Genomic DNA, 26400 nt, shown 5'->3' with positions numbered 1-26400 from the left:
GATTTTTTTCCACCCTACATTTAGAAATTTCAAGGAATGGCATTCCGCCATTTCCCTGGGAAGATAATTCAACAACTTAATAAATGATCTTCCATTCTTTGGCCACAGAGCTTTCAAAAGTTCTCAAGGATAAAGTCATCCATTCAAGGTCATTTGTCATGAACCAGGAAAAATTTTCTGAGATGTAATCTTTGATATTGCTCCTAATTTAATTGAGTAGTTCCAGCTGATACTGCTTTGCTCTGTAACATATTTCTCAGCATCCTTACAGTCCTAATATTTCTGCAAATTTCATATGGATACTATAGGAAACAGCATGAGTGAAACATTAGATAAATATCCATCTCTCCATAGCCTCTTTTTAGAGCACAGTGCTGCCCATTTAATTATTTTTCTCTTTCCTCATAAATCTCTTCTTCCTATGTCATAATCAATCTTCTAATCCATCTCTTAACACTCTCGAGTTTATTTTTATTTTTCCAGCACTCGGTGTCACTGCATGAAAAGTACACAAGCCACAGCTAGGTTCTGCGTTTAAGAAAATCTCTAACAAATCAAACTGGCAGTGGAACAGTGACCACTGTGATCTATCACTGATTAATTTCTGGTTTTCTGTCTATTAGGCCTATATCACATGTATCACGAGGTTTTTCATGTTCAATTTCTCAATACTATGCATTATAGAATGCCTTGTGCACAAACATTTGGTTCGTATTTTCTGGCATAATTTTTATCTTATTTCTTGCCAATATTTCTAATTTCTCACAGACTTCATATAACTTGTGCAATTTTATCATTCTAAATATTTTCAGATTACGCAAATCATTCACAGTTATTGGGTTTATCTTTTCTCCAAATCGAAGGTAGATGAGTTTACAATTAACTGTTCTGACACCAACCTCAAAGCAATCTCAGCTAGAATTAGTGTGGTTTATAGATTTAAATCCAGTGATTTCCAAACCTAGCATGCACACAAATTAACTGGGGTTTCTGGTCAAGATGCAGCTTCTGATTCAGTAACTGGAGAGAGGAGAATAGGGAGTTTGCATATTCTAACCATCTAAAGGTGATGCATATGCTGCTGGTCCATAGACCACAATGAGTCAGAAGATTCCAGACAGATTCCCAGTCACGAAAGAGTAAATCAGTGCCTTTTCAGAGTAAATTGAGTCTTTTGTTTCAAAATTGAGAAGGCTTAAATCAAATGAAGTCTAAGTTGGATGTTTTAGTAAAAATATAGGACACTTATAGTTTAGTATTAAAGGTAAAACAATATATTTCCTATATGGTAAGATATGGCTAAGATCTTACTATGGGTAAGACAGCAATTTTGAGACCTCGGTTCTAGAAGGTCTATAAATCAAAGGCTGATTCTGACAGTATATAGTGAGTCACATAAACACTCTGCAGTTCTGCTTTCACAGTAACAAATAAATGTTAAAGGGTGCAACAAGGATGGAGCTAGAGTATATTGTACTAAGCAAAATAAAACAGAGACAAATACCGTATGATTTCACTCATATGTGGAATTTCAGAAACAAAAGAGCATAGGGAAAAGCAAAGAGGGAGAGAGGCAAACCAAGAAACAGACTCTTAACTATCAGAACAAACTGATGGTTACCAGAGGGGAGGTGAGGAGGGGGACTAGAGGATGGGGACTGAGGAGCGCCACTTGTCGTGATGGGTTCTAGATGCATGGAAGTGGTGGATCACTACATTCTACGCCTGAAACTAACATTACCCTGTATGTTAACTAACTGGAATTTAAATGAACACTTTAAAAAAAGAGTAATTGTATTCTGTTTTTACTTTCGTAAAAATGTAAAAGAGAAAAACCACAGAAAGCATAGATAACTCTTATTTATCCAAATAATGAAAAAAATGGCAAAGAAATTTCAGAACAATGAACTACCTCAAAATCACTTCTACACCATGACTTCTTCACAGAGTCATGCTGAATTAAAGGTAAGGTGGTTGAGGAAATCCTGGGGCCCATTTAAGGGGCCTCCATTACCCATTTGAAGGCTGATTCATCACCAGAGCATCACAGAACCTAAAGACCACAGTTAGCTTTGTAGTATATTCTGGTGCTTATGCTTGAAAACATAAGGGAACTGGTGGTTTTTAATCACCCTACACTGAGAAAGCATAAATCAGGGCAGGCTGAAATCCTATTCTATTTTACTTACTCTAGCATACTGATATCCCCATCACTCTAAACTGTAGCATATTTTAATTAGGAGAAAAATGGAGCAATTAGTGAAAGTCTTTATCTCCCACTTTTTTTGGAGACAAAGCCAGCAAGAGTGGAAAAAAAATTAAAGATTCTGTCTGGGAAGGCACACAAAGAGTACCATTATGCAAGATGTTTCCTAAACCATGTGAAACACAAGACAGTATCATCTCTAAAGACTACAGGAGGGGCACCTGGGTGGCTCAGTCTGTTAGGTGTCCAACTTTGGCTCAGGTCATGATCTCACCGTTTGTGAGTTCGAGCCCCACGTCAGGCTCTGAGCCTGGAGACTGCTTCAGATTCTGTTTCCCTCTCTCTTTGCCCCTCCCCCACTGTTACTCTGACTTTCTCTCAAAAATAAGCAAACATTTAAAAAAAAAAAAAAAAGACTACGGGAGATCTCCCAAGCATTTTGCCTGACCCAGTCTAGCTCATCTTACCCTGATGGAGAATTGTTTCTTCCTACAAGGGGCATTTGCTACAGCTTATTCCAGCTTCAACACATCTCATCCTCAGATCCTTGATAAGAACAATGCCTGCACACAGTAGGCTATACATATTTGTTAAAGGGAAAATTATTTACAGGGCGCCTGAGAGGCTCAGTCAGTTGAGCATCCAACTTCGGCTCAGGTCAGGCATGGTTCATGGGGTTCGAGCCCCACATCAGGCTCTGCACTGACAGCTCAGAGCCTGGAGCCTGCTTCGGATTCTGTGTCTCCCTCTCTCTGCTCCTCGCCTGCTCACACTCTGTCTCTTTCTCTTTCTCTAAAGTAAATAAACATTAAAAAATATTTTTTAAGAAGGGAAAATTATTTACAACTGTTCTTCTGCTATTTCTCATATTCTTCTTGAACAAATAATATCAATTCCTCTATATAATTATCTACCTATCACAGGTTTTGGTTTCCTATTATCTCATCTTCATGGCTTTCCTCTAAAGTCCTTATAAACTCTAAAAATGTCACACAACAGCATGCAGTGTACTAAACCTACATATATAAGACCCTTGTTTTACTCCTTCACATGATTGGTGCCAACCACCTCTATTTGAGGTTCTTGGCAATGCAATGAACATCATAGTCTTTTAAGCCCTCAAATAAATAAAATATTAGGGTAAGAAAACACTTTAGAATCCATTTGGTATTTGGTTCAAGCTTCTCAATTTTACAAACAGAAATCAAATCTAGACAAGTTATCTCTCTTACCTCAAGTCGTGCAACTAATTAAAAAAGCTGGAACTGAAACCCCAGTTTTTTAGACTCTTAACTATAGAGAACAAACTGAGGGTTGCTGGAGGGGAGGTGGGTTGGGGAGATGGGTGAATTGGGTGATGGGCATTAAGGAGGGCACTTGTTGCGATGAGCACTGGGTGTTGTAAGTCAGTGATGAATCATTAAATTCTACACCTGAAATTAATATTACACTGTATGTTAACTAACTGGAATTTACATAAAAATTTTAAACTACAAAAATAAATTAATAAAGCTGAAAAAAACTAAAAGAAAAACAAACCCAGTTTTTAAATTATACAACTATTTTTCTATTGTATCATATCATCATTCTTTTTCTCTTTTTTTTTAGTGTTTTTTATTTATTTTTGAGAGAGCACAAGCAGGTAAGGGGCAGAGAGATGGGGGCAGAGGATCTGAAGCAGGCCCTGCACTGACAGCAGCGAGCCCAATGTGGGACTTGAACTCACGAACCATGAGATCATAACCTGAGCTGAAGTCAGATGCTCAACTGACTGAGCCACCCAGGTGCCCCGATTATTATTTTTCCATCAGTAATCATTTTTTTGATAAATTTTTTAAAAGTTTTATTTTATTTATTTATTTTGAGACAGTGACAGTGTGAGCGGAAGAGGGGTAGAGAGAGAGGGAGAGAGACTATCAAGCAGGCTCTGCACTGTCAGCACAGAGCCCAATGCAGGGCTCGAACCCACGAAACGATGAGATCACGACCTGAGCCGACACTGAGAGTCAGACACTTAACTGACTGAGCCACCTAAGCATACCAACCATCAGGAATTATTTTAAGATAGAGTGTAATTAAGACCAAAGATAACTTCCATATTTAGAGTTAAATTAAAAAAATAAAGTATTTTTTAAGAATGTTTTGCTTGAAGATAGGTGGACAGTATTTTTCAATAAGTCTCATTTATGGATTACTTCAACATAAAAAGCATATATTTAATGCTTTTAAAAATTCTTTTAATGCTTTAAAGAGTGTGTAATTAAAGAACAAATATTTAAGGTAAAAGGCCTTAATATCCTTTGAGTCTTGAATTATTGTTTTACTTTTACGGAATATGTATTTTAATTCTAGGTCATTTCTTGTTAACTAAACCTGGCTCAAAAATATATAGAAAAGGCAATCCTTTCCTATTAGTTTTCTCAGTGTATCCCCACTGATTACCATTCTATGGAGTAGCATATATGATATATGATATATATATATATGTATATATATATATATCATATACTTATATCATATATATATATATGTAAAATCCTATGGTATATAATCTTAAATTCTACAAATTTTACTCTAATTCAATTAAAACATACAGTTTACTCATGCATTTCAGGAACATATCAATGAGCAAACATCACATTCCTAATATTATAAATCCTCAGGAATCCAAAGGAATCCAAATTCCTTTATTGTTCATACTCAAACACAGCCAGAAGCTGTTTTGAAATCTAAATTTTCTAATCCTTTCAAAGCAGCAGCTGTTTTGAAGTCTAACTCTTGCTTATATATGTATGTCTGTCTGTATGTATACTACACAAAATGAACCCAAAGTAATGTCAAAACAATAACAAACCTTACATTCAGAGATTTCCTGAAATATATATGAATTATAAAGTCATCCCAAATCCAAGAACACACATCTTCCATACAAGTCCTTTATGTCTTGCAATGCATATAAAAAATGCCCTTTACAGAGGCAGTTCTCTTCAGATGAGAGATCAAGTCTTTTTAATCAACACTAACGAAAGATAAAGTCCTTGCCACATTGTTCAAAAGCACTATTTATTTGTGTTCAAAAGCACTATTTCTTTGTCTCGATTCACAAATTTTCACTGAAAAGGATGTTCTTATCACAGTACTTATCAGCCAGAGCTGAGTAAGCAAGGACTGATATTTTTGCCCACAGCTTTATTCTGCCCCCCTGGCCAGGGGCACCTGTAATTATTCTCCTATTTAAAACTTTGTTGTAGACAGCTTTGCTGAAGGGGCAAACCAAACCCTCCCTCTTGCAGGAGCCCACGCTGTGAAGGCACAAGTGTCTATATCCTTGCCAGTCCTGTCATCCTGCTGAGATAAGCCAGGGCACCAGTCTCCCCTCAGTGCCCGAGAGGCAGCATCAATTCCACACTTCTGCAAATTCAAAAAGGGACAAAGAAAGGGCACAAGAGCAAATCAACAACCAAATGACATTCCTAAACCTCCAAAAAGAGCCGGCATGTTAAAGAGCATTTGGCCAACCGGGGTGGCAAGCCATGGAAGTATCTTTTAATACATTAAGTGACAATGCATGGACAGTTTTTCCTCTCTAAACGGAGTATCAGCAAACTTTCCATCTTCCAGTCCATGTCCTCACAGGGATGGTGCATGACTGTTATACATTACATTAAAGAACATCATTTTATGCATTATTTTATAATGCCTTAAATCCTAGTAACATAAACATAAAACTTTAGCAAGATACCTTCCTAATGTTACTTTAGATCATAGGTGTGGACGATTCCCCTAGAATGAGTGAGCAGGTGTTGAGGCTTAACCATGTTAAACTACATAGAAGCTCACCGCATTAACATGAGTCATGTGAAGTCTGAATAGTGACATCTTAAACCAGAGTAATGACTGCCATAGAGAGTAAAGTTCATGTTAATAAATAAATGTGCCAAATTTTGTGGCCATATTCTCTTCTTTGAGACCAAATGAAAATTTCTGTTCAAAAAGACAATATTGTCGTAAAATCCTAAATCACCAGAAACTAGGGACACAGGATCAGGGCATTTTCCTCTACCAGAACAATGAAAATGTTACCATGGAGGAATATTAAAAATTATAACAGTGCTCACTCGAGTGCTATAATTAAAACTGTGTCAACATTTTGCTTGTAAAACAGATTTTTCAAGGGAGGTTGCACATTAACCATTATAGCTGACTATAGACTTATATAAGACACATAGGCGATTTTTTCCTCCAAGAAATATATTTCAATAGAATCAAATCTGATGAGGCCCAAGGTTCATATATTGTCAGAAGAAAAGACCTGACATATTTTTAAAAGAATATTCAGCTTAGCAGATATGATAATAACACATATTCTTTCATTGTTCATTTAAAACTTTATGAAGTTGGAGACTAACAAATGCTTTTATTTTCATCTTCAGGATAAAACGTATGCCTAGTGATAGTCTGGTTTCTCTTCAAGTCGTATAAATCTTTTGCCTTCTACTAAGGATTTACATAAAGAGGAATAGTTACAAGTTTTTTTTTAGGATTTTAAATATATACATATATATAATGTATACAGCTTACTCTCCAATGGCTCAGAAAAAAACCCTCTCTTTCTCTCCCCCATCCCTCCCTCTCTTTCCCTCCTGTATTTTCTCTCTTGATATGTATCTATAGAGATCTAGATATTTATAAAGAGAGACAGAGAGATAGAGACAGAGACAGAATATATGATAAAGCACATGAGGTAATTTGTTTAAGAAATCAGCAAATCATATGGGTATTCTTTGTGCTATCCTTACTCTTGTCACTTTTCTTTAAGTTTGAAATTATTTTGAAATAAAAAATTGAGAAAACAAAATTGTGCACGATAATCATCTTTACATATAATATTATATTCATATATTTAATTACGTGCCAAAGAATATCAAAAGCAAGATCCCTTGAGACCAAGGGGTGTTCCAGGTATTTAAGAGGGCAAAACAAAAATTGGCCTGAGTTGTCCTTTGGTTCAGTCTTGTAACACAAGAGGATATTTCAAAAGGATTTTATAAGGGTTGCATATCAAAATGAAGAGAAAATAAACACAGGAAAAAAGATGAAGTTAGTATACTGTTGTGTCCTTTCCACCTGTGAGAACTGGCCACCAGTTTGAGCTGACCTTTGAAAACTTAATAGAAAGAACAGTACAAGTATGGTTGATATTGCACCAGTCATTTGGCTTCTCATCTGTAAAATAAGTGAGTTGATGAGAGAGTCTCTTCTACTTCTAGGATATATGTCACCTACACATCCACCAAAAGTAGTATTTTAAACTAGAATCCTCCAAACTTCCTATAGGTGGTAGAGACAACCAAAATTAATCACTAGGTCTAGTAACCATGTTCCATATTTTCACAGCACACATAATTTTATAAATCTCTTTTCAGAAAAACAAAGTGATTTTTTTGTCTATAATTCTATACTCACCAGAAATATATGCATGTTTATGTGCACATGCGGACAATCAGGTCATATCATGGTTTTTTTCTCCTTGGGAACAACTTTGTTCAGAACATATCATCTCACTTAACAGTTACCATCTCTTGTAAAAACAAAATAATCTCAGCCAAAGAACACACATTTCAAATTTGTAAGACAACTGCTTCAAGGTACTATTTATTTAAATTCTCAGAAGGAGACTATATATATCAAGGCAAACATTCTTCAAACTAATCACATAAATTTTTACCTCAGGACTGTCTTGAAATATACCATCCCCATACTTATGTATAAGCTTTTCACATGGGAAAAATATCCCACAGAACAACCAAGACAACCACAATCATCTGCACCAATAATGCTGCAGGGAAAATGGACCACACCCTTCATCTCCTCCTATGTTAGCAAAATACAGGAACAATTAGAAATAACTTCTTCTACTTGCCTTCCAATGACCTGATAATGGTCTCTGAGCCAAAAAGTAATACTCATTCATCTAATCCTTGATGGCATCAGAATATTACTTGAAGCTGGACTGATAATAATAAGTAAAATCTTAGTGTCTACGTATTTATATATGACATCCTTCTGAATACCAAAGAGACTGCATGTTTTCACTGAAATATTAAGCTCATATTGTTAGAACAACACTGGAAAATGACAGAATGCCAACTCGATCAACAGAATAAAACCCTGCTACATCCCATTGGCAATAGGACTAGAATGACCCTACATGGGTCACGGCATTTTGTGTTTCCCAGCTACTGTATGCAACGAAGATGGATTATCAGGGCAAAGACTGCTGAAATGGCCAGGAAAATCTGATGCTTTTTTCTATCACTAATTCGTATGCACCCATAGAGGTGAATGTGACACAGTAAAGAAGGAGGCAGGACTTGATGTCAAAGATCTGTTTCTGCAACTTATTTGGGCATTTATGAAAAACACTGGCATCCTGAGGCTCAGCTTCAGCATCTGCAAAACAAGGATGATATTAGTTACATCACAGGTGTCTCCAGAGGACTGAAAGGGAAAGCCTGTGACGGAGCTTGGCAAACTACAATATTTAGACCATATACAGAATTAACATGATGGCAAGGTGCCACTGAGAGATGGAGCTAATCCTCAATTCAATTATTCTTTTGAATTCATGATAAAAGCGGCCCATTCAGACTATTTTTATCAAACACAGTACTGTGAAATACTGGTATAAATTTTGAGAAATTGCTGAATTCTGAGAAATTCATAAGAAAGTTGCAACACAGTATTAAGTACTTCACATGTCGTAAAGTAAGAATAAAAGCATGACAAATAATCTGTTGCAGATTATAAACTAGTCCTTACGATGAGCCTGTTTTCACAGAAATGGACCCAGTAATTCTAACTCAGTAATTTAAGGTCTGTTGCTTTGTTAAATCCCATGTCAGAGAGGAATGAATGAATGAATGAATGAATGACGAGAGAGATATAGACATAAACTTGGTTGTTTTTGCATAATACTCAGCATATATCCACTTTCTTCACTTGGCTTGAGTCTCTCATTAAAAATACTTGAATTTGGGGCGCCTGGGTGGCTCAGTCGGTTAAGCCTCCGACTTCAGCTCAGGTCACGATCTCGCGGTCCGTGAGTTCAAGCCCCGCGTCAGGCTCTGGGCTGATGGCTCAGAGCCTGGAGCCTGCTTCTGATTCTGTGTCTCCCTCTCTCTCTGCCCCTCCCCCGTTCATGCTCTGTCTCTCTCTGTCCCAAAAATAAAATAAACGTTAAAAAAAAATACTTGAATTCATGTCCATAAGTCCCCTCAAATCTCAACTCAGTTCACTGGGTGGCAAGGAAAAACATATGTAAGCTAAGTTTTCTGGCTTGAGACAACTAAAATAATGATTGATTGTCTGAGCTGATTACTTTTCTTCTTGTTTTGTTGCTCTGAGGCAAATGATGTAACCATGAATCTTTTCTTTTAGACTTTTTATTCATCCATTCCTCAATTTCTTTTTGAGTGTCCATTATGTGCCAGGAACTTACTTAGTGAGAAAGAGGATTCTAGTCAGTCCACAACTACACATTCTTATTTGCCATTCACTTCCAAGCTCTATTAATACCATAAAGCTCAAGGCTTACTCTTGACCTCAAATGTCTTAACTTATCCCTATAAAATATACTCATGGAATACTGGAATTAGGGGAAGGAAAATCCTGCAAATTTAGAGTTCTGCAAATTCTGTCTATTGTAAGCAGATTTTCAGACACATGCAAAAACCATCTTTTAATGCCGCCATTTCCCTCATGGGTGTTTTCAATATTGCTGGCACACTTATATAAATTTTATGGTTAAAAAAAAAAAGCTGTTTAATTTGTAAACATGCCCTGGAGCATCCTGAGAGCATCAAGCCTTGGAATATTTCTTTATGAACTGATTCAATAATAATGAACCAATAGCAGGTTCACTGGCACACATACTCTCTGCCTGAAATTAAACCTTTAATGACCAAAAGGACCTCACAGGCTCAAGCAGCTGCCCCAGGTCACTGATACAGACAGAGATAGTCAAATCCCTCAAACAAACGTTACTATGATGAATTTAGATGTCCAGGGAGTATCTAAGCTGCACTTAAGGTTCTAATGTCGGCAGCCTCCAAATAAAAAGAAAATCACCCTCAATGGTCACTTTAAACGCTATGTTAGAGCTATGGAGCACATTGATTGAAGTGGGGGAGCCCCCTAAATGAAATGTACGACTAAACATTGTTGGGGGCCAGACTCTACTATCAAGGGAATGGAGCTGGTGGGCTGGGGAGGCAGAGCCTACCTTCTCAGTGAGTTGCAGAGAATACACATGAAGGCAATGCCCACCACTGAACACCACTACGCGAATTTCAGCTCGGCTACTGATGTTTCAATAGAATCTTGGGGTGGCTGGGTGGCTCAGTCAGTTAAGCGTCCAACTCTTGATTTCGGCTCAGGTCGTAATCTTACGGTTCATGGGCTCGAGCCCCGTGTTGGGCTCTGTGCTGAAGGTGCAGAGCCTGCTTGGGATTCTCTCTCTCTCCCTCTCTTTCTCCCCCTCCCTTTGTGCACACACTCTCTCTCTCCAAATAAATAAACTTTAAAGTAAATACTAGAATCTTACACACTGCAGTCTCTAACTTCATTTTATCATAGCATAAATAACCCGGGAACAGTGAATCCTCTATTCACACCTTGCAACAACTCTGAGTATAATACACAAGTAATACTTTTGTCAAAGAAGATACATTCTTCAGCACAATTATCATACATTCTTTGGCTGGGGGAAGTAGCTTAGAGAACCAATCCATAACAGCCATGTAGGGAAGATGGATATGTGGAAAAATAAGCGCAATGCAGGAGACCCAGGGCCTTGACAATCTCAGAAGACTTGTGCAGAAGAGTGGGCTGCAATGGATGAAGGAATGAGTAGTCAGTAGTAGCCGTGCCAGAGGCTACACTGAAAGATCTGTTTCAGCCCCAGTGCCTGGCACCCTGCATGAAACCTGTAAGTGTTTGCTGAACGAGAAGCAGTGGGAATGGAGAGACGGCAAACTGGGGAAATCACAGTTCTGACACATCCTTATAAGGTCAAGGAACCAGATGTGTGAAGAGCAATGGGAACTTTGAAGGCGAAGTTGGAAGAATTGAAGAGGAAAGAGAAAATGCATCCAATGCCCAGCCCGGGAAGCAGAAGACATGCTGCCCAGGCCAGGAGGCACTCTGCAAGACCTTATTAGGGGACATCACGGCTGGGGGGATACAGTGTTGGTGAACAGAGCCAATGTGAGAGCACAGCAGTGGGCATGTGCTGGAGGGTATAGGAAGACACAGGAAAAGCAGTCTATTTGGGACATTGGTTTTCCACGATTAGGTATAAAGGGTACAACAGATCAGGGAATATAGGAACCCAGTCAGGCTTAAACCAAAACAACCTGAAATAATGAGCTATACTTCCTTTAAGAAGAAACAGTCTTTGCTTAAGTCCCATGAGTTTGTGAACACAGTGAATCTATAAAATAAAATCACTCATTGTCACAGATGCCATAAATTAATAACAAAATTAAGACTTTTTTAAATACCAAAAACTCATTGATTTGAAATTCCCCCCCCAATTATCTTTTAACTCCCCATTACATAAACAAAACAAGGCATAACTCATTGATAATTTTCCTAAGCAGCCCTGAGGGCTATTTTATCCACGCTGTCCATAGAGCTAAACGGAACTAATCACTTGTGGTCTAGTGTGGCGAAGTATCTGGTGAGACCATATGTATCTGTGTGTGTGTGTGTGTGTGTGTGTGTGTGTGTGTGTGTGTGTGTATACCCTCAATCCTATTCTTTTTAAATAAACATTTTAAATAGCACTATTGCTTAAATAAGGGCTGCATTAAGACAATAACCGAATTCAATGACTTAATTTATTTTTGGAGCCTCTTCAGGTGAGATTGAATTATCAAGTAATGGCTCTCTTTATATTCAAAAATGAATAGCTTACTTTAAAAAAAAACGAAATAAATAATGTGAAAACAGAATACTTGAAGTAAAATTATAATGATTATGATGCTGTCACCTTAACACTATAGACTTAATTGTTTTCCAGTTGACTTGACATGTGAGAAAAATGTCCAAGGCTAGGTAGAAATACACTGCTGAACATTCACTGGGGGAAATGAAACTGAAGACAACATAAATGAAGAAGCAGAACAATGAGGCTCACTCTCAGGTGTCTAGTCCAGGAGACCACTATGCACAGCCGGGAGACAGAAATAAAGAAATAATTTTTCTTTACTCTTTCTTTTCTTTTATTCTTCTTTTTAAAAGGTATGCATCAAAGAGGATTGTAGTGAGCCACATATTGTAAACACCAGCATTATTAGGTGTCTGCCTCTTTTTTTTTTTTTACGCTATGCTTGAAATAGCAAGATAAGGTGCTGAATTGATACAAATTGGTATCTGCAACTTCTAATAACCTTCTTACTACTAGAGACAAATTTCTGTCTCCCTGCTTCCACCTCCCCAAGAAGGAGGGAAAGGGAGTAAGATGCTGCACTTGGAAACAGGAATTCAACAAATTGTGGTGAGACACGCGAGGGAGAGAAATGTCAGGAGAATGGAACCTTCACTTCCATGGACGTGCCCCTTCTGAACTGACGATGTTTGCGAGTTTGCTGGTTAGTGTAGGAAACGGCGTGGAAATACCCTGTGAGCTGCCTGCTGCATTAGCAAACTGGCTGAAGTATCCCTGTCGTTCATACTTCCCCACCGCACAATCGGAATGGAAACATTTGCTCTATTGGAAGGCAGTGATAAGGATGGATTTTTAAAGTTCCCATTTTTAAGTGAGAATGAAAGAAAAATGCTCTTCTAGATGTGTTTTGCCTTTGAGCTCCATTTGAAAAAAGAAAAAAAAAAAAGGCAGAGAAAGCTGCTGTGAAGGTCACCGAGTGAAAGAACTTCCTCAGGGCACAGAATAAATTAAATCCCAAGGAAAAAATAAAATGTGATTTCCAGAGTGTGAGGCACAAACTCCAAATGACAATGATTGACAGCCAAACTATATCCGTGCAATATCCAGGACTGCACGTTCTCATTTACCTCAGTGTAGCCAGCAAGCGCCCATTAAACATCCGTCTGATGCCCAAATTAACCTTCTTGGCAAACTGAAAGAGGCACAAACTATCATAATCAACCTTTCATTATCACAGCAGCCTCTAGTTAAAGGGTCAGAATAATTGTGCCATCAGAGCCTTGATTGTTTTCAATCAACAGACGGCTGGAGTGACAGCTCGGTGATGGAGGGGTCTGATGAAACCGCACCAGGCCTAATCAGAGCAGATGAAAGGAAGGCATGATTGGTGCAAATGAACAGTCGTGCCTCTCCTTTTCATTTACAATCTGAAATTACTCTTAAATTTGTGGGTTTTTTTTTTCCTCCCTTATGAGCACCACTGAAAGAATGTTTGACTTATTATGAGTTCTGACAGTGCAGAGTTATAAAACACAGGTAGGGTTATCAGCTGAGGCTTTAAGTGGGTATTCAGCATAATTCTAACAAATTCACTCTTGAAAAGCACAAAATGACTAAAAAGCTTCCAATGACCTAACCTCTCAGCGCTGTTTGATTAACAGACCCATTTATTCCACGGGCATTCTAAATGATGAGAAGATAAAACCGAGGGCAGAAATACCCTGTAAATGTTTTCTCTCCACCCACTGCTCTTGGGTACTAGTTCCTTCTGTCCAAAACCCTTACTGTCCTTCCTTGAAGAACACCATATTAAGGGCTCAAAAGAACTAATCCATCAGAGGATATGGATCAAGGAGGGGTTGTTTTGGGTCAAGAACATGAAGATACACTGGGAACCACAAGAGTAGGTAAGGGACTGGAACACACCAACCCCATGCTGATATCAAAAAGACTATTTGGGGGAAAAAAGGAGTAAGAAATTCTGTGACAGGCTAGGCTAAAACCTGGCACAACAGGGATTTGGGGAAAACTGAAACAATATAAAACTGCATTTATATAGCAGTTATTGTTAACAAACGACAGACATTAACATCCTTGAAAAATTTAGTGATGAATGGAATGCACACTTGGAATGGCAAAAGTAAGCATCTAACTTCTATTTCCTTCTTGAATCTTGAGACCAACAAGCCAATTATGAGAGGATTATGATTCAAGATAGTACTGCAACACAAAGGAAGGTCTTCCAGCTACAAAGACTAACATGCATCTAATTTCCAAGTGTGTGTCTGCCTGCAAGTGTGTGCATGGCATGAACCCCACCTTCATGTGTATAAGAGACAGGGGACAGGGTGGCTTCTGGATCAAGATTCAGGGTAGTTTTTAACCTTTCAACTCAAATGTTTAAAAAACTTTTTTTTAGATTTATTCATATTTCAGAGACAGAGCGTGAGTTGGGGAGGGGCAGGTACAGAGGGAGACACAGAATCTGAAGCAGGCTCTGAGCTGTCAGCACAGAGCCCGACATGGGGTTCGAACTCACGAACCAAACTGCAAGATCATGACCTGAGCTGAAGTCAGACATTTAATCAGCTGAGCCATCCAGGTGCCCTTCAACTCAAAATCTTTACATAAAACTTAGGCCACTTCATTTGTTAGACTGTGAGTTGGAATGATGACATAGTTATTTAACAAAGTAAAAAGAAGAGTTATTAAACATAGCCTGAAATTTTCTACGCAATATTTAGCAAAATGTGTTTGCTCATATCTAGGCATCTTTTATGGGTCACCACAAATGTACCCATAATGTACAAAATTCCCATGGTCCTACTTATATGAAATACACTCCAAGCAGGATATTGCTATCATATGACTTTCTGCAACACCTCAAAGTTTCTGTTTCTGTTTCTTTTTTTTTTTTTTTTTTTAATGAGCTCCACACCTAGCATGGAGCCCAGAATGGAGCCCAACATGGAGCTTGAGCTCAACCCTGAGATCAAGACCTGAGCTGAGATCAAGAGTTGGGATATTTAACTAACTGAGCCGCCCAGATGCCCCTTAGAGTTTGTTTTGTTGTTATTTAGGAGACAATTCTCAAAGTAAGATATCTGACAAAGGGTTTAATCACAAGTATTTTCCAAATCCATCCTTGCTCTCCTACCACTTTCTTAAGTGCTCATACTCTGCAGCGGTCACTTTACTTCCTGTGCACAGGCACCTGCAGCAAGCTTTACCAAGGACAAACACTCCGTCATCTCCTGAGGGATTAGTTCTTCTCCCAGAGTGGTACTGGCTTTTTAAGGCATGACTTCCTCTGCTTAGAAGGCAGTCAACGAAGAGTGACTTCGGGACACTGAACTCGAGTGGATTTGAAACAGGATTTCCTAGCTTGTTCACAAAACATGGAAACTAAAAGCAAGCCGACCTGGGTGAGTGCCTGTTCTAATCCCCACAACCCAAGAAGTGTGGAATTGATCATTCTAATGCACCCACACAGTCCCTCTCCAGGGCCTAAATCTTGCATGAAATGAGAAAAGCAGAAAGATTCTTTAGGGGACGCGGCAAACCCGATAAATCAACCCCTTTGTGTATTATTTACCCTTTATATTGGGCTTCACTCAAAAGAGTATATACTCCCAGAAGTAGGCAGACTTAAGAAATCGCTCACAGTCCTCGGCAGGTCCCATGTCATTCTCACAGCCAGAGAGGGATGCCTACAGTGTATTTGCCTCTTAACGAGGTGCAATCCTTTCTGGGTGGAGAGTTTTAGTTTTACTTTCAGCTGTGAGTAATTTCCCATTGTGATTGGCTGACTTATAGTCAATTTAGTATAATTAATGCCAAATTACATTGTAATTCACATAGAATTACAAATTAAAAGCTATATTAAGAGCAAATGAATTAATCAAAATTAATGATATTATGCTCACTTGTTTTAAAGTGTTAATAAGATAGGTCCTTCTAAAACGTTTAAACTTCAGAGCATCATCCATCACTCCTTCAATTACCTGATTTCCTTGTGTGGTCAGAGGAGGCATGTGGGCATTTCTCATCAACAAGAACACAAGTATTTTCACAAAGAAGATACATTCACTCAACCTCCAGCCCTTACAGGGCTCTTTTTGGCTTCTGTTCTTGAAGCACCAGTAATATCTGTGTCACTTATCTACACTGACTTGTAATACTCCCTATAGACAGAGGGAAGCAATGTCAAGAATTTTTTTTTTATATCTATCTCTAGAATTTATCAAGGATTTCTTTTTTGCTAAGAGGATTTTTCTTCTGGTTATGTTTTATCTACCAGGACATCGAAGCCGGCCTGCATTCCCCCAATAACTTGGGGCTTGCCACCCCAGGTAATGAAGAAGTGGTCAAAGGATTAGAACCTCAATCCAGAGAATGCATTAGTCTATTATTGTGGGCACAAAAGAAGTCTAAGAACTAACTTTATCTGTGAATGCTGCCGACGATTATGATATTCTAGAATGGCCACCGTTCTCCTCCAGATGTGACACGTTGAGGTGTTCTTTATTTTTACTTGAAGCAAAAGTTCTGGAGGCAGGAGCAGGAGAAGCAGTGGGTAATGATGTCAGTATTTAACAATGAACGTCAAAGCTTCTGTATCTCTTTTGAATGTAAATAATTCTGGTCCTCTGAGCCACTCCATGGCTAACTTTAGATCCTGTCCCCTAGAATGCCCAGAACAGGAAATCTCTATGGCCTCCACGGCCACTCCATTGGACACTCAACTGGCCCAATAAGGATTCCCATAGAAATAGTCTGGGATGCAGGATATGAGCCACAGACTCATGTCTTCTGGAAAGAGAGTAGCATTTATCAATTCCAATAAATTATTTTTTTCTTCTTTTCTCTCAAACCCCATATTTAGGCCATCACTGTCAATTTCTGCTACATAAATTTCTAAATCTTCAATATGTTGTGTATAAAATAAATATATAATGATTCATCACTTCGTTCATTCTATCCAATCTCTAACAGCCTGCAGATTTCCCACCACACAGTCTATGTAGCTGTACCAAATACAGTGGTGCTCCAGGTTCTCTTTCAAAGTGATTTAATTCCCTGGATTGGAGTTTATTTTAAGCTTATTTATTCATTTTGAGAGAGACAGAGAGAGCATTACCGGGGGAGGGGCAGAGAGAGATGGAGAGAGAGAATCCCAAGCAGGCTCCACGCTCAGTACAGAGCCTAATGCAGGGCTCAATCTCACAACTCTGAGATCATGACCTGAGCCGAAATCAAGAGTCAGATTTTCAACTGACTGAGCCACCCAGGTGCCTTCCTTGACTGGGTTTCAAACTGATCCTCCCTTATGGGCCTTCTCTTTATGCTTTAAATGTCATCACCTGTGCTTGAAGGAATGAAGGACTGCAAGGTGGTTCCCTACCTCTGTCAGAATGCTCTATTCACTTTTCATCAAACAAACCATCTAGAGCCCCAATTTTCCAGGCTCTGATAAAGAAAGACCCTCAGCAACACTTTCCTGCCCCACTTCTATGGGAGTCATTTTTGCAACTTCCCACAAAGCCATACAACAGGTGAAAATGAAAATTGGTAATTTCTTAGGAAATGTATACTACTGGATTGATCATTATAGACTAATATAATCTCTTTGGCTTAGAAGAAGACATATCGTGTACTTCAAGAGTACATGAGCTTCAAGAGTTTCTGTTTTGTTACAGATTTGGTATATTTTGAGAGAATACAATGAGTCAAACCTATGTTGAACCTATACCATGAAGCGAGTCAATCACTTACCCTCTGTGAGCTTCTGTTTCCTCCCTTGTTAAAATTTGGGTCATATTTGCCTTGTCAACCTTAACAGGCTGATGAGAGACTCAAATGAGATTATGTACATAAAAGCCATTTTAAAATGTAAAGCTCTCCAGGATTGTAAAGAGTTATTATTGTTGCTATTATTGTTGATGAACTTCTGGGCCTAGCCTCAGGGTTTCTACCTCATATATAGTTTATAGTTGGGTTTTATTTTTAAATCCCTGATAACCCAGGTAGCAGCAACATTACTGCAGGCCACCAATGCATAAGTAATATTCTCCAGCCATCTTTTTCCTTCTCACAGCAGCAACAACAAAGTATCCGTCTGGAAACAACATGAATCACAGTGAAAATTAGACGCAGGGAACATAAATATGTCATATCTCATAAATCACCTTGTTGTTCTGTTGTGCTCATTTAAAAAAAAAAGAGGAAAAAAAACGATTAACTCATGGGAACAGCGACACACGAATACAAGTTAGGTCTCCTGTAATTTCTGATAATCACTGCCCCTCACAGCTACTCGACAACGCACAGCTCTAGTGCCGAGGATTAGCTGAAGCAAAGTCCCTCTGAAATGAATGTGTCGTGCATCTTGCAAAGGCACACGGCCCAGACAAACAAGAGCAAGGCCACCAGTCAAGCTCCTCTGGGATGCATCCTCACAGAGGAATTAGCTGCACATACATCAGGATGAATGACTAAATACACACTCTGGCAGCTTCGAGCACCAAGCCCTGAAATAGCAGCGTTGCTCAGTGTTCAGCTGGGGGCCCTCAGAGGATAAAACGTCCACCGGGCACAGCACTATTTGGGATGCAAAGGAGCCACAGTTTATTCTCCTCACTAACACCTATGAGAGGGAAGTGGAGACATCCTCATTATATTTGTGGAAAACACTATATGTGGCTGGGAAGGAATGCCAGATGTTTTGGGAAGCAAATCGAGAAACGGTACACATTTAGTGAGGTTAAGGAATGGGAAGTGAGAAAATAAAACGAGATACCATGAAAATGCCCAGAAAGTACCTATCTGAAAAAAAAAAATAGTAATGACATGCATGTAAGAAACTGAATTGAGGAAGGGTGTAAATATAATGAAATACTGCAGTTTTGTTTGGGGATAAAAGTTTTCAGGCCACAGAATCTTATTCCATTTCTAGTAGCCAAGGCCCAAGCATTAAAAATGATAATCTTATCCACAGAATTTTCTGATTAAATTACCACCCACAGTCTGATTTCTTTGAGGCTTGGACTATACCACATGGACTGACAAAGGTTTGCAAAGCGGTTTAGCAGGTATGTACAATGAACACTAGTTAACAATGAATAAAGCACTGAAGAAAAGGCAAAGGGACACTATGTTGTGTTGAAATGTCCAAACAAAAGCATTTCATTTTTCAATGTACCCAGAACATGTCAACATGCCCCAAATTAGCAAAGAAATCATCAAACTAGTGGGCACAGGTCATTCCCCACTGGAAGGGAATCAGGCATGGAAGCAGGCAAAGAGTAGCAGGTGGAAAGCGCCCCATCAGACTCTAAGGTCCATGAAAGCAGGGCCACGTCGGTCTTTTCCACCACCACTGCCCAGAACCCACAATGTAGCAGGCAAAAGTAGTACTCAGTAGCGCATGGTCGGGCAGGGTAAGCACTCAATAACTATTTGAAATAAATGAAGGAAAGAATGAAGTGCATGCCACGGAGCACGGAGTCAGAATTGACAACATGACACAGACATGGAGGCAGGTAGGCTTGGCCATTATCCTTGCAGTCTGTGGGCAGCACAACAAAAAACAGGAATCCTCAAGCCCTTCCAAATTTCTTTAAAATCACAGTTTGAATTTGGTGCACCTCTATGTCATTCACTCCCAAATATATTTGAGCTTCTATTTATGAATTTATTTTTTTTAATTTCTTTTAGTGTTTATTTATTTTTGAGACAGAGACAGAGTATGAGCAGAGGAGGGGCAGAGAGAGAGGGAGGCACAGAATCTGAAGCAGGCTCCAGGCTCTGAGCCGTCAGCACAGAGCCCGATGCGGGGCTCAAACTCACGAACCGTGAGATCATGACCTGAGCTGAAGTCGGACGTTTAATTGACTGAGCTACCCAGGCGCCCCTACTTATTTTTTTATTTAAAAAAATTTTTTTTAAATATGAAATCTATCATCAAATTGGTTTCCATACAACACCCAGTGCTCATCCCAAAAGGTGCCCTCCTCAATACCCATCACCCACCTCCCCTCCCTCCCACCCCCCATCAACCCTGTTTGTTCTCAGTTTTTAAGAGTCTCTTATGTTTTGGCTCCCTCCCGCTCTAACCTCTCTTTTTTTTTTTTTTCTTTCCCCTCCCCCATGGGTTTCTGTTAAGTTTCTCAGGATCCACATAAGAGTGAAAACATATGGTATCTATCTTTCTCTCTCTGAGTTATTTCACTTAGCATAACACTCTCCAGTTCCATCCACGTTGCTACAAAGGGCCATATTTCATTCTTTCTCATGGCCACGTAGTACTCCATTGTGTATATAAACCACAATTTCTTTATCCATTCATCAGTTGATGGACATTTAGGCTCTTTCCATAATTTGGCTATTGTTGAAAGTGCTGCTATAAACATTGGGGTACAAGTGCCCTATGCATCAGCACTCCTGTATCCCTTGGGTAAATTCCTAGCAGTGCTATTGCCGGGTCATAGGGTAGATCTATTTTTAATTTTTTGAGGAACCTCCACACTGTTTTCCAGAGTGGCTGCACCAGTTTGCATTCCCACCAACAGTGCAAGAGGGTTCCCATTTCTCCACATCCTCGCCAGCATCTATAGTCTCCTGATTCGTTCATTTTAGCCACTCTGACTGGCGTGAGGTGATATCTGAGTGTGGTTTTGATTTGTATTTCCCTGATGAGGAGCGATGTTGAGCATCTTTTCATGTCAGACACCCCTACTATGAATTTAGAAGCTGTGGACCAAGGCAGGAAGAGTCCAAGAATTAGAAGACATGAATTTGACTTCTAGCCTTGTTACCTCAGGTTTTTCCATTTGCACCCCAGGACAGCAAAGCATTGATACGTGCAGAAGCATTCTTGAGCTGTGATATGACATTCAAATATGAAGCATTATGATAGTATTGTTTAACATATAGTAATGTTTGAAGTCCTTGCTTCTCCCTGGCCAGACGTACATTTGGGTCAATTTATTTTATAAGAGGTCAAAGATGAAAGCTGTGTGCATCACTAGTGTCTTCTATTTTCTAATCATAAAGGGACAGTTGCTTTTTGTTTGGGCTCACCTTCTGGGACTCCTTTTAAATCAAACTGTAAGTGGCTGGTTTTGTGGTGTAGAGAAAAGCCCGGGAGGGGCTTGCCAAAAAAAAAAACCACCACAAAACACTGCATCTGAGGTTGTTGACTAGTCTAAACACTACATGACTCATGTCCCTAGAGACATAAAGTAAATGTGTTATTAACAGTATGACTTATGGAAGCAAATTTCCAACAAAAGTACAACAAAAAATGCAGTTTTAAAAGGCCAAGCTCATTTTGTATACCAATTTTCCTAGAATAAATCCAGCCTCATGTAGGAATAGTAGTAGGATGCGTTCTTATCCATTCAATACATTTTAACATGAAAACTGTACACTATTGTTTTTATTTATTATTTATAGAGAGCAAAAGACCAGTGTTTAAGGCAAACACAACAGGCATAGCCTCAGCCTCTGGGGACACACAAAGACAAATGTAAACATGATTACCCCTAACCCCAAACCAGGTGACTCGGTCCCTCTTGCCATACTAAAGTGGAACGTGACCAGGATAAAGGAGACTGTCCTTGTAAGTTCTAATCCTGTTTGATGTCAGTAATGTAACCACTGAGTTGTTTCGTCAAAATACAAAAAGGAGGTGCCCGCTACCCAAGGTTAATAAAGAAACAGAGCATTTATATATGTCCTGTCCTTATAAAATAGTGAGTCTTCTTCATAAAAGTAGGAATCAGTTAATAAATTAATAACTGAAGGAAAATAAAAGTTCTCCACATTTAGAGATGAAACTAAACTAAATCTCTCTAACCCAGTAATTGAATATTTCTAGAAAGCTTTATACCCCAGGATCTACTTCTTTATATATATATACATACATATATGTATGTATATACGTATGTATATGTATGTGTGTGTGTGTGTGTGTGTATATATATATATATATGTGTGTGTGTGTGTGTGTGTGTGTGTGTGTATATATATATATATAGAGAGAGAGAGAGAGAGAGAGAAAGAGAGAGAGAGGGAGAGAGAACGAGCGGGGGAGGAGCAGAGAGAATGGAAGAGAGAAAATCCCAAGCAGGCTCCATGCTGTCAATGCAAAGCCTGATTTGAGGCTTGATCTCATGAACTATGGGATCATGACCTGAGCCAAAATCAAGAGTCAGATGCTTAACCGACTGAGCTACCCAGACACCCCATGCCAGGACCTACTTCTAACACTATACATAGCATGTAATAGGTGCTCAAGAAATATTCATTTTTATTTTCACAAACTATCTTTATCATTTTAAAATATCCTTCCTGTTTCTGCTACTTCAGAGATGAAATAATAATCCAGAGAGCTGAAATAATGGTTTAAAATTATAAAGATCCCTTCCGTTTAGGGTGAGGCGTGGGGGAGGAAAACCGAGTTAGCAAACCTGTGCTCTGCCTAACACTCCATGCTTTTAGGCACTTCATAGGTGCTCAATAAATACTGATAGACAGAGGACCATAGCTTTTCCATGTACTAGCAAATGTAAGAATTTACAGCATATTCAGGCTTTTTTCTGTAAACTGTACTCCCATGGAAAGTAATCTCTAAGCCCTCATTCTGGTAAAAGATAACCTGGGGTAGAAAAGGCAGAGAAGGCATTTTCCTCAGAAGAAAATGGATTAGCCAGCACTTCCTATGAAAATGAAAACAGACCCAATACATGGGAGTGGTATGGAATTTTTTCATTATTTCACTAGAGTTTTATAGCAGGACCCCGGGCTCAGCAGTCTGAAACTGAATGTTGAATATAACAGGAAAAATTTAACAAGACCCTACTGAAACAAAGTCCTGTGTTAGAGCTAAAACCCAAAAGCCAAACAAAATCGGTGGAGATTTGCCAGGTCACAAACGCACATGACCTCACGCCCCACGCTTCCTCTCAGCTGATTTGCTCATTTTTAGTCTCCTGTTTCTTTGAGCCCCATAACCAACTTGGTGTCTTTCATCTGGAACCTAGAAATCACTGGCCTTGAAACATCAGACCAAATTGTTAAGCTGAATTGAACTGAAAATTTTTTTAAAGCATTTTTCTGAGGGGACTTCTATGCGTGTGCATATGGTTCAAGTCTCTATGTTAACCTATGAATATAAAGAGAAGTTACGTAACAGGGCAAGTAGTTTTCAGCCATGGAAGGGAGGAAAAAAATGTCTATGGGGGATGAAGAAGCCCTCTGTGAGAAAAGAGACTTAAAGTTTAAAAAGGTCAGATTGAAAAAAAAAAAAAAGGGCAGATAGAAGGCATAATTTTACAGGTTTCCGGATCCACAGAATGGTTATTACAGCCTGCAGCACATTTTATCAGGAAAGGAAGTAGATAAGGACACCAGGAGAAAGTAAAAAAGAGTTTGTTCAGTGAGGATAATTTGAAGGTTCTTATGACGTCTTCAGAGACAGACGGCGTGAAGTCTGGTGAATAATGAAAATCAGACCTTTCACCAAAAAGGGGAATGTCCCAGATTACATTATTGGTTGATAGTGGAAGAACCACATGTGTAAACATGTGTGTGTGTGCATGCGTGTGTGCGTGCGTGTGTGTGTGTGTGTTTACTGGGCTCTCACAGAAGTTACTAGTTGCACATATTAATCAAAGAGCACTACCCCTCCATCCTCTTTTCTATTACCTGTCCTACTTTGTGTCAATTTCCTTCCTCCTCCCCCACACCCGTTGCTTCACTGTTCTTCTTTAAGACATGGGATGGGGATTTGTCAAAGTCAATGAGCACTTTATTACAGTGAGAACGTTCCGTAATGAACAATTCAGCAATTTAATGAGATTCTGTAGATCTGTCTCCAGCCTGTCCATCAAGATTCACTTCTATAAAGCACCCTGACACTAATCCTCTGGCATACCCAATCTTCACCCTGGGCTGAATATTAGATTCTTCCATGGTATATTGCATTACTAGTATAACCTCAGCAAAAATGATGAACTTAACTATACTTGAGGCAATATAGCTGGTCTGATTTAATTTTTCTCTATTGAGTTGAGTATGAGGGAATTACTTATTTACTAAGATAAAGCAAAAACAGTTTATTATTGCCTGCTGAACACCTAAACTGATCATATTTATGTGAGACTTTTAATTCTTTCTTGAGGACCAGGTAGAAAAGATATTGCCTGCAGCACAAAGCAGTTTTTAAAATTCTATGTGATAATATTAGTAAACTTTAGAGAGGCAATTATGATAACTCTTAAGTGGACAGTATGGAATTTTTTCGGATACTCAGACATCTGTGCATTACCACTCTGGCATTCCCTTTGACCATGCCACGGAAAGAGAAAGAAGCCACAAGGATGATTGGCTCAGGTCTCAATTCAGTTAGAAATAATTAAATGCAGAATTCATTCCAAGTCTTTCTTTTTCCCTTTGGGAAGTGAAGAAAAATTTGGCAACCCCCCACTTTGAATTGACCAGAAAATTTTGATGATTTGTATTTGTCGGCGGAGAACGACAGGTATTAAAATTCATACCAAAAACTCATCCTCACCAACTTTTGACCTCTACCTGAACAAACATCATCAGAAATACCTAAGAAGGAGAAAAAAATATGGCTTATGTGTTTTCCTCATATTTTCTTTGTCAAGACAGCATAGAATACTGGAGGGACGAAGGCAGGTGTCTGCAGACTTGAGTTTGTAGGCTGGCTCCTTTCTGCAACCCTGAGCAAGGCACTGAATCCCTATTTTGCTCATCTGGAAGATGGGGTGATAACAACTGTCCTTCAAGCCTGTTGTGATGATAAGTCATTGAGTTTATAAAGAGTCTGGGTCCTGGAAGGCCCTCAGTACACCACAGCTCTTATTATCCTCACTGGTGGGGCAAGAGTAGAAAGGAAGTTGCTGATTAATGTAATACAAAGAAAGAAATAAGGGAGAAATACATCAGCAAAATTATTAGTCAGTTGAGTCAGATGCTGGATAATTAACAGATACCTCTGACTCTGTTTTGGCGAGAGTTAGAGTTCTCCCTGAATGTCATTTGCTAAGATACCAGGAATTTACTATGCTGTCAGCTAACAGAAGACTTCATATTTTCCCTCGTATTCTGTATGTAAATTGCTTTCAAGTCATCATGAAATCTTGAAGGTATGCTGCCCCATAAGTAGCTACATAGCTAGCCAGTGTTCAGAGAGTGAGGTAGACAGTGTTAAACAAAGGGGATAAGATGGGCTCTGTTTCCCAAAGACGCCATGTAGATTCTCAAGTAAAGTCAGTCGGGATGAGTAGAAAAGGATTTAAATTGAATAATCAGTTTGAAAATACAAAACCTCCTCCCATCCTCTAGACATAGGATATTCGAAAAGAGTGCTACATCAGGTGGAAAGGCAGGGCTTAGGAAAATAGCAATGAATGCAGAATGAACTAAGGAGGGAGATTTTTCCACTGCAGTGCAAGAGCTTCATTTCATTTAGGTCCCAGCTGCTCTCTGCTGCAACAGAGAAATGCTTCTGAATTGTTTACAGGAAAGCCCAGCATCTATTCTGATTTCATTGGTCTTAAATGCGTATAAATAGCACTTGACAATCCATTTTCTCACACTCAGTTTGAGAAACTATTTTTATCAAGAGAAAAAAATTCTTGACTCTTTCTGATGTGACTCCCCCTTAGGGTTTTGGGAATCCCCAGCAAGGGTCTGAGGAACCATACCTATGATTCCCTGAGTTAAGATGAGCAGAGGCTGAGGCCTTGTAGCCTCAAGGGTTGGTGTTCTCCAATCATTTGCCTACCATGACTGCTAAGACTTTGGCTCTGAGGAGAACCAAACCAGACAAAACAGTTACCATTGTTCCTCAACTGCTCAACTTTGAGCCATCCCATGCTTTCTCCCTGCCAAAAGAAGGCCCATGCAGAGCGCCCTTACCTGCCAGATCTGCTCTTCACTCAGGGAGGTCAGGCGGTCACTCTTCAGAACCTCCTGGAGCAGACAATAAGGAAGCGTTAGAACGTCTTCTGGGCGACTCTTCAGGAGCTCAGAGAGATGTTTCACTAAGAAATCGATCACTGCCTTCTCCAGCAAAGTGAGGTTAAAGAGGTCAGCAAGTCTGTACAGATCCAAGTAATTAAAGCTATTTAATTCCTGGGTGCCAAAAAAAATAAAATAAAATAAAATAAAAATGGGGGGAAAAAAGAGCTCTTAGAAATTAATCCAAGAA

General features: G+C 39.1%; 1 protein-coding gene and 1 non-coding gene across 3 annotated transcripts in view; one reads left to right on the top strand and one right to left on the bottom strand.

Moving 5' to 3' along the window:
- Positions 1–26400, bottom strand: part of KLHL32 (kelch like family member 32) — a 202231-nt gene that overhangs the window by 69960 nt on the left and 105871 nt on the right. Inside the window, exon 5 of one of the 2 annotated variants that reach the window (XM_032593222.1) lies at positions 26109–26324. In XM_032593222.1, coding sequence (XP_032449113.1) covers positions 26109–26324 — 216 coding nt within the window. The remainder of the gene's footprint in view (positions 1–26108; positions 26325–26400) is intronic. The other variant, XM_032593223.1, reaches the window with a different exon arrangement.
- Positions 6660–6773, top strand: LOC115515190. The gene has a single exon (XR_003969221.1). It is a non-coding gene; the product is annotated as a U5 spliceosomal RNA (small nuclear RNA).

This window comes from Lynx canadensis, chromosome B2, assembly GCF_007474595.2.
Source record: "Lynx canadensis isolate LIC74 chromosome B2, mLynCan4.pri.v2, whole genome shotgun sequence".
Lineage (NCBI taxonomy): Eukaryota > Metazoa > Chordata > Mammalia > Carnivora > Felidae > Lynx > Lynx canadensis.
The sequence above is the reverse complement of the archived record's forward strand: the minus strand, read 5'-3'. Positions and strand labels throughout refer to the sequence as shown.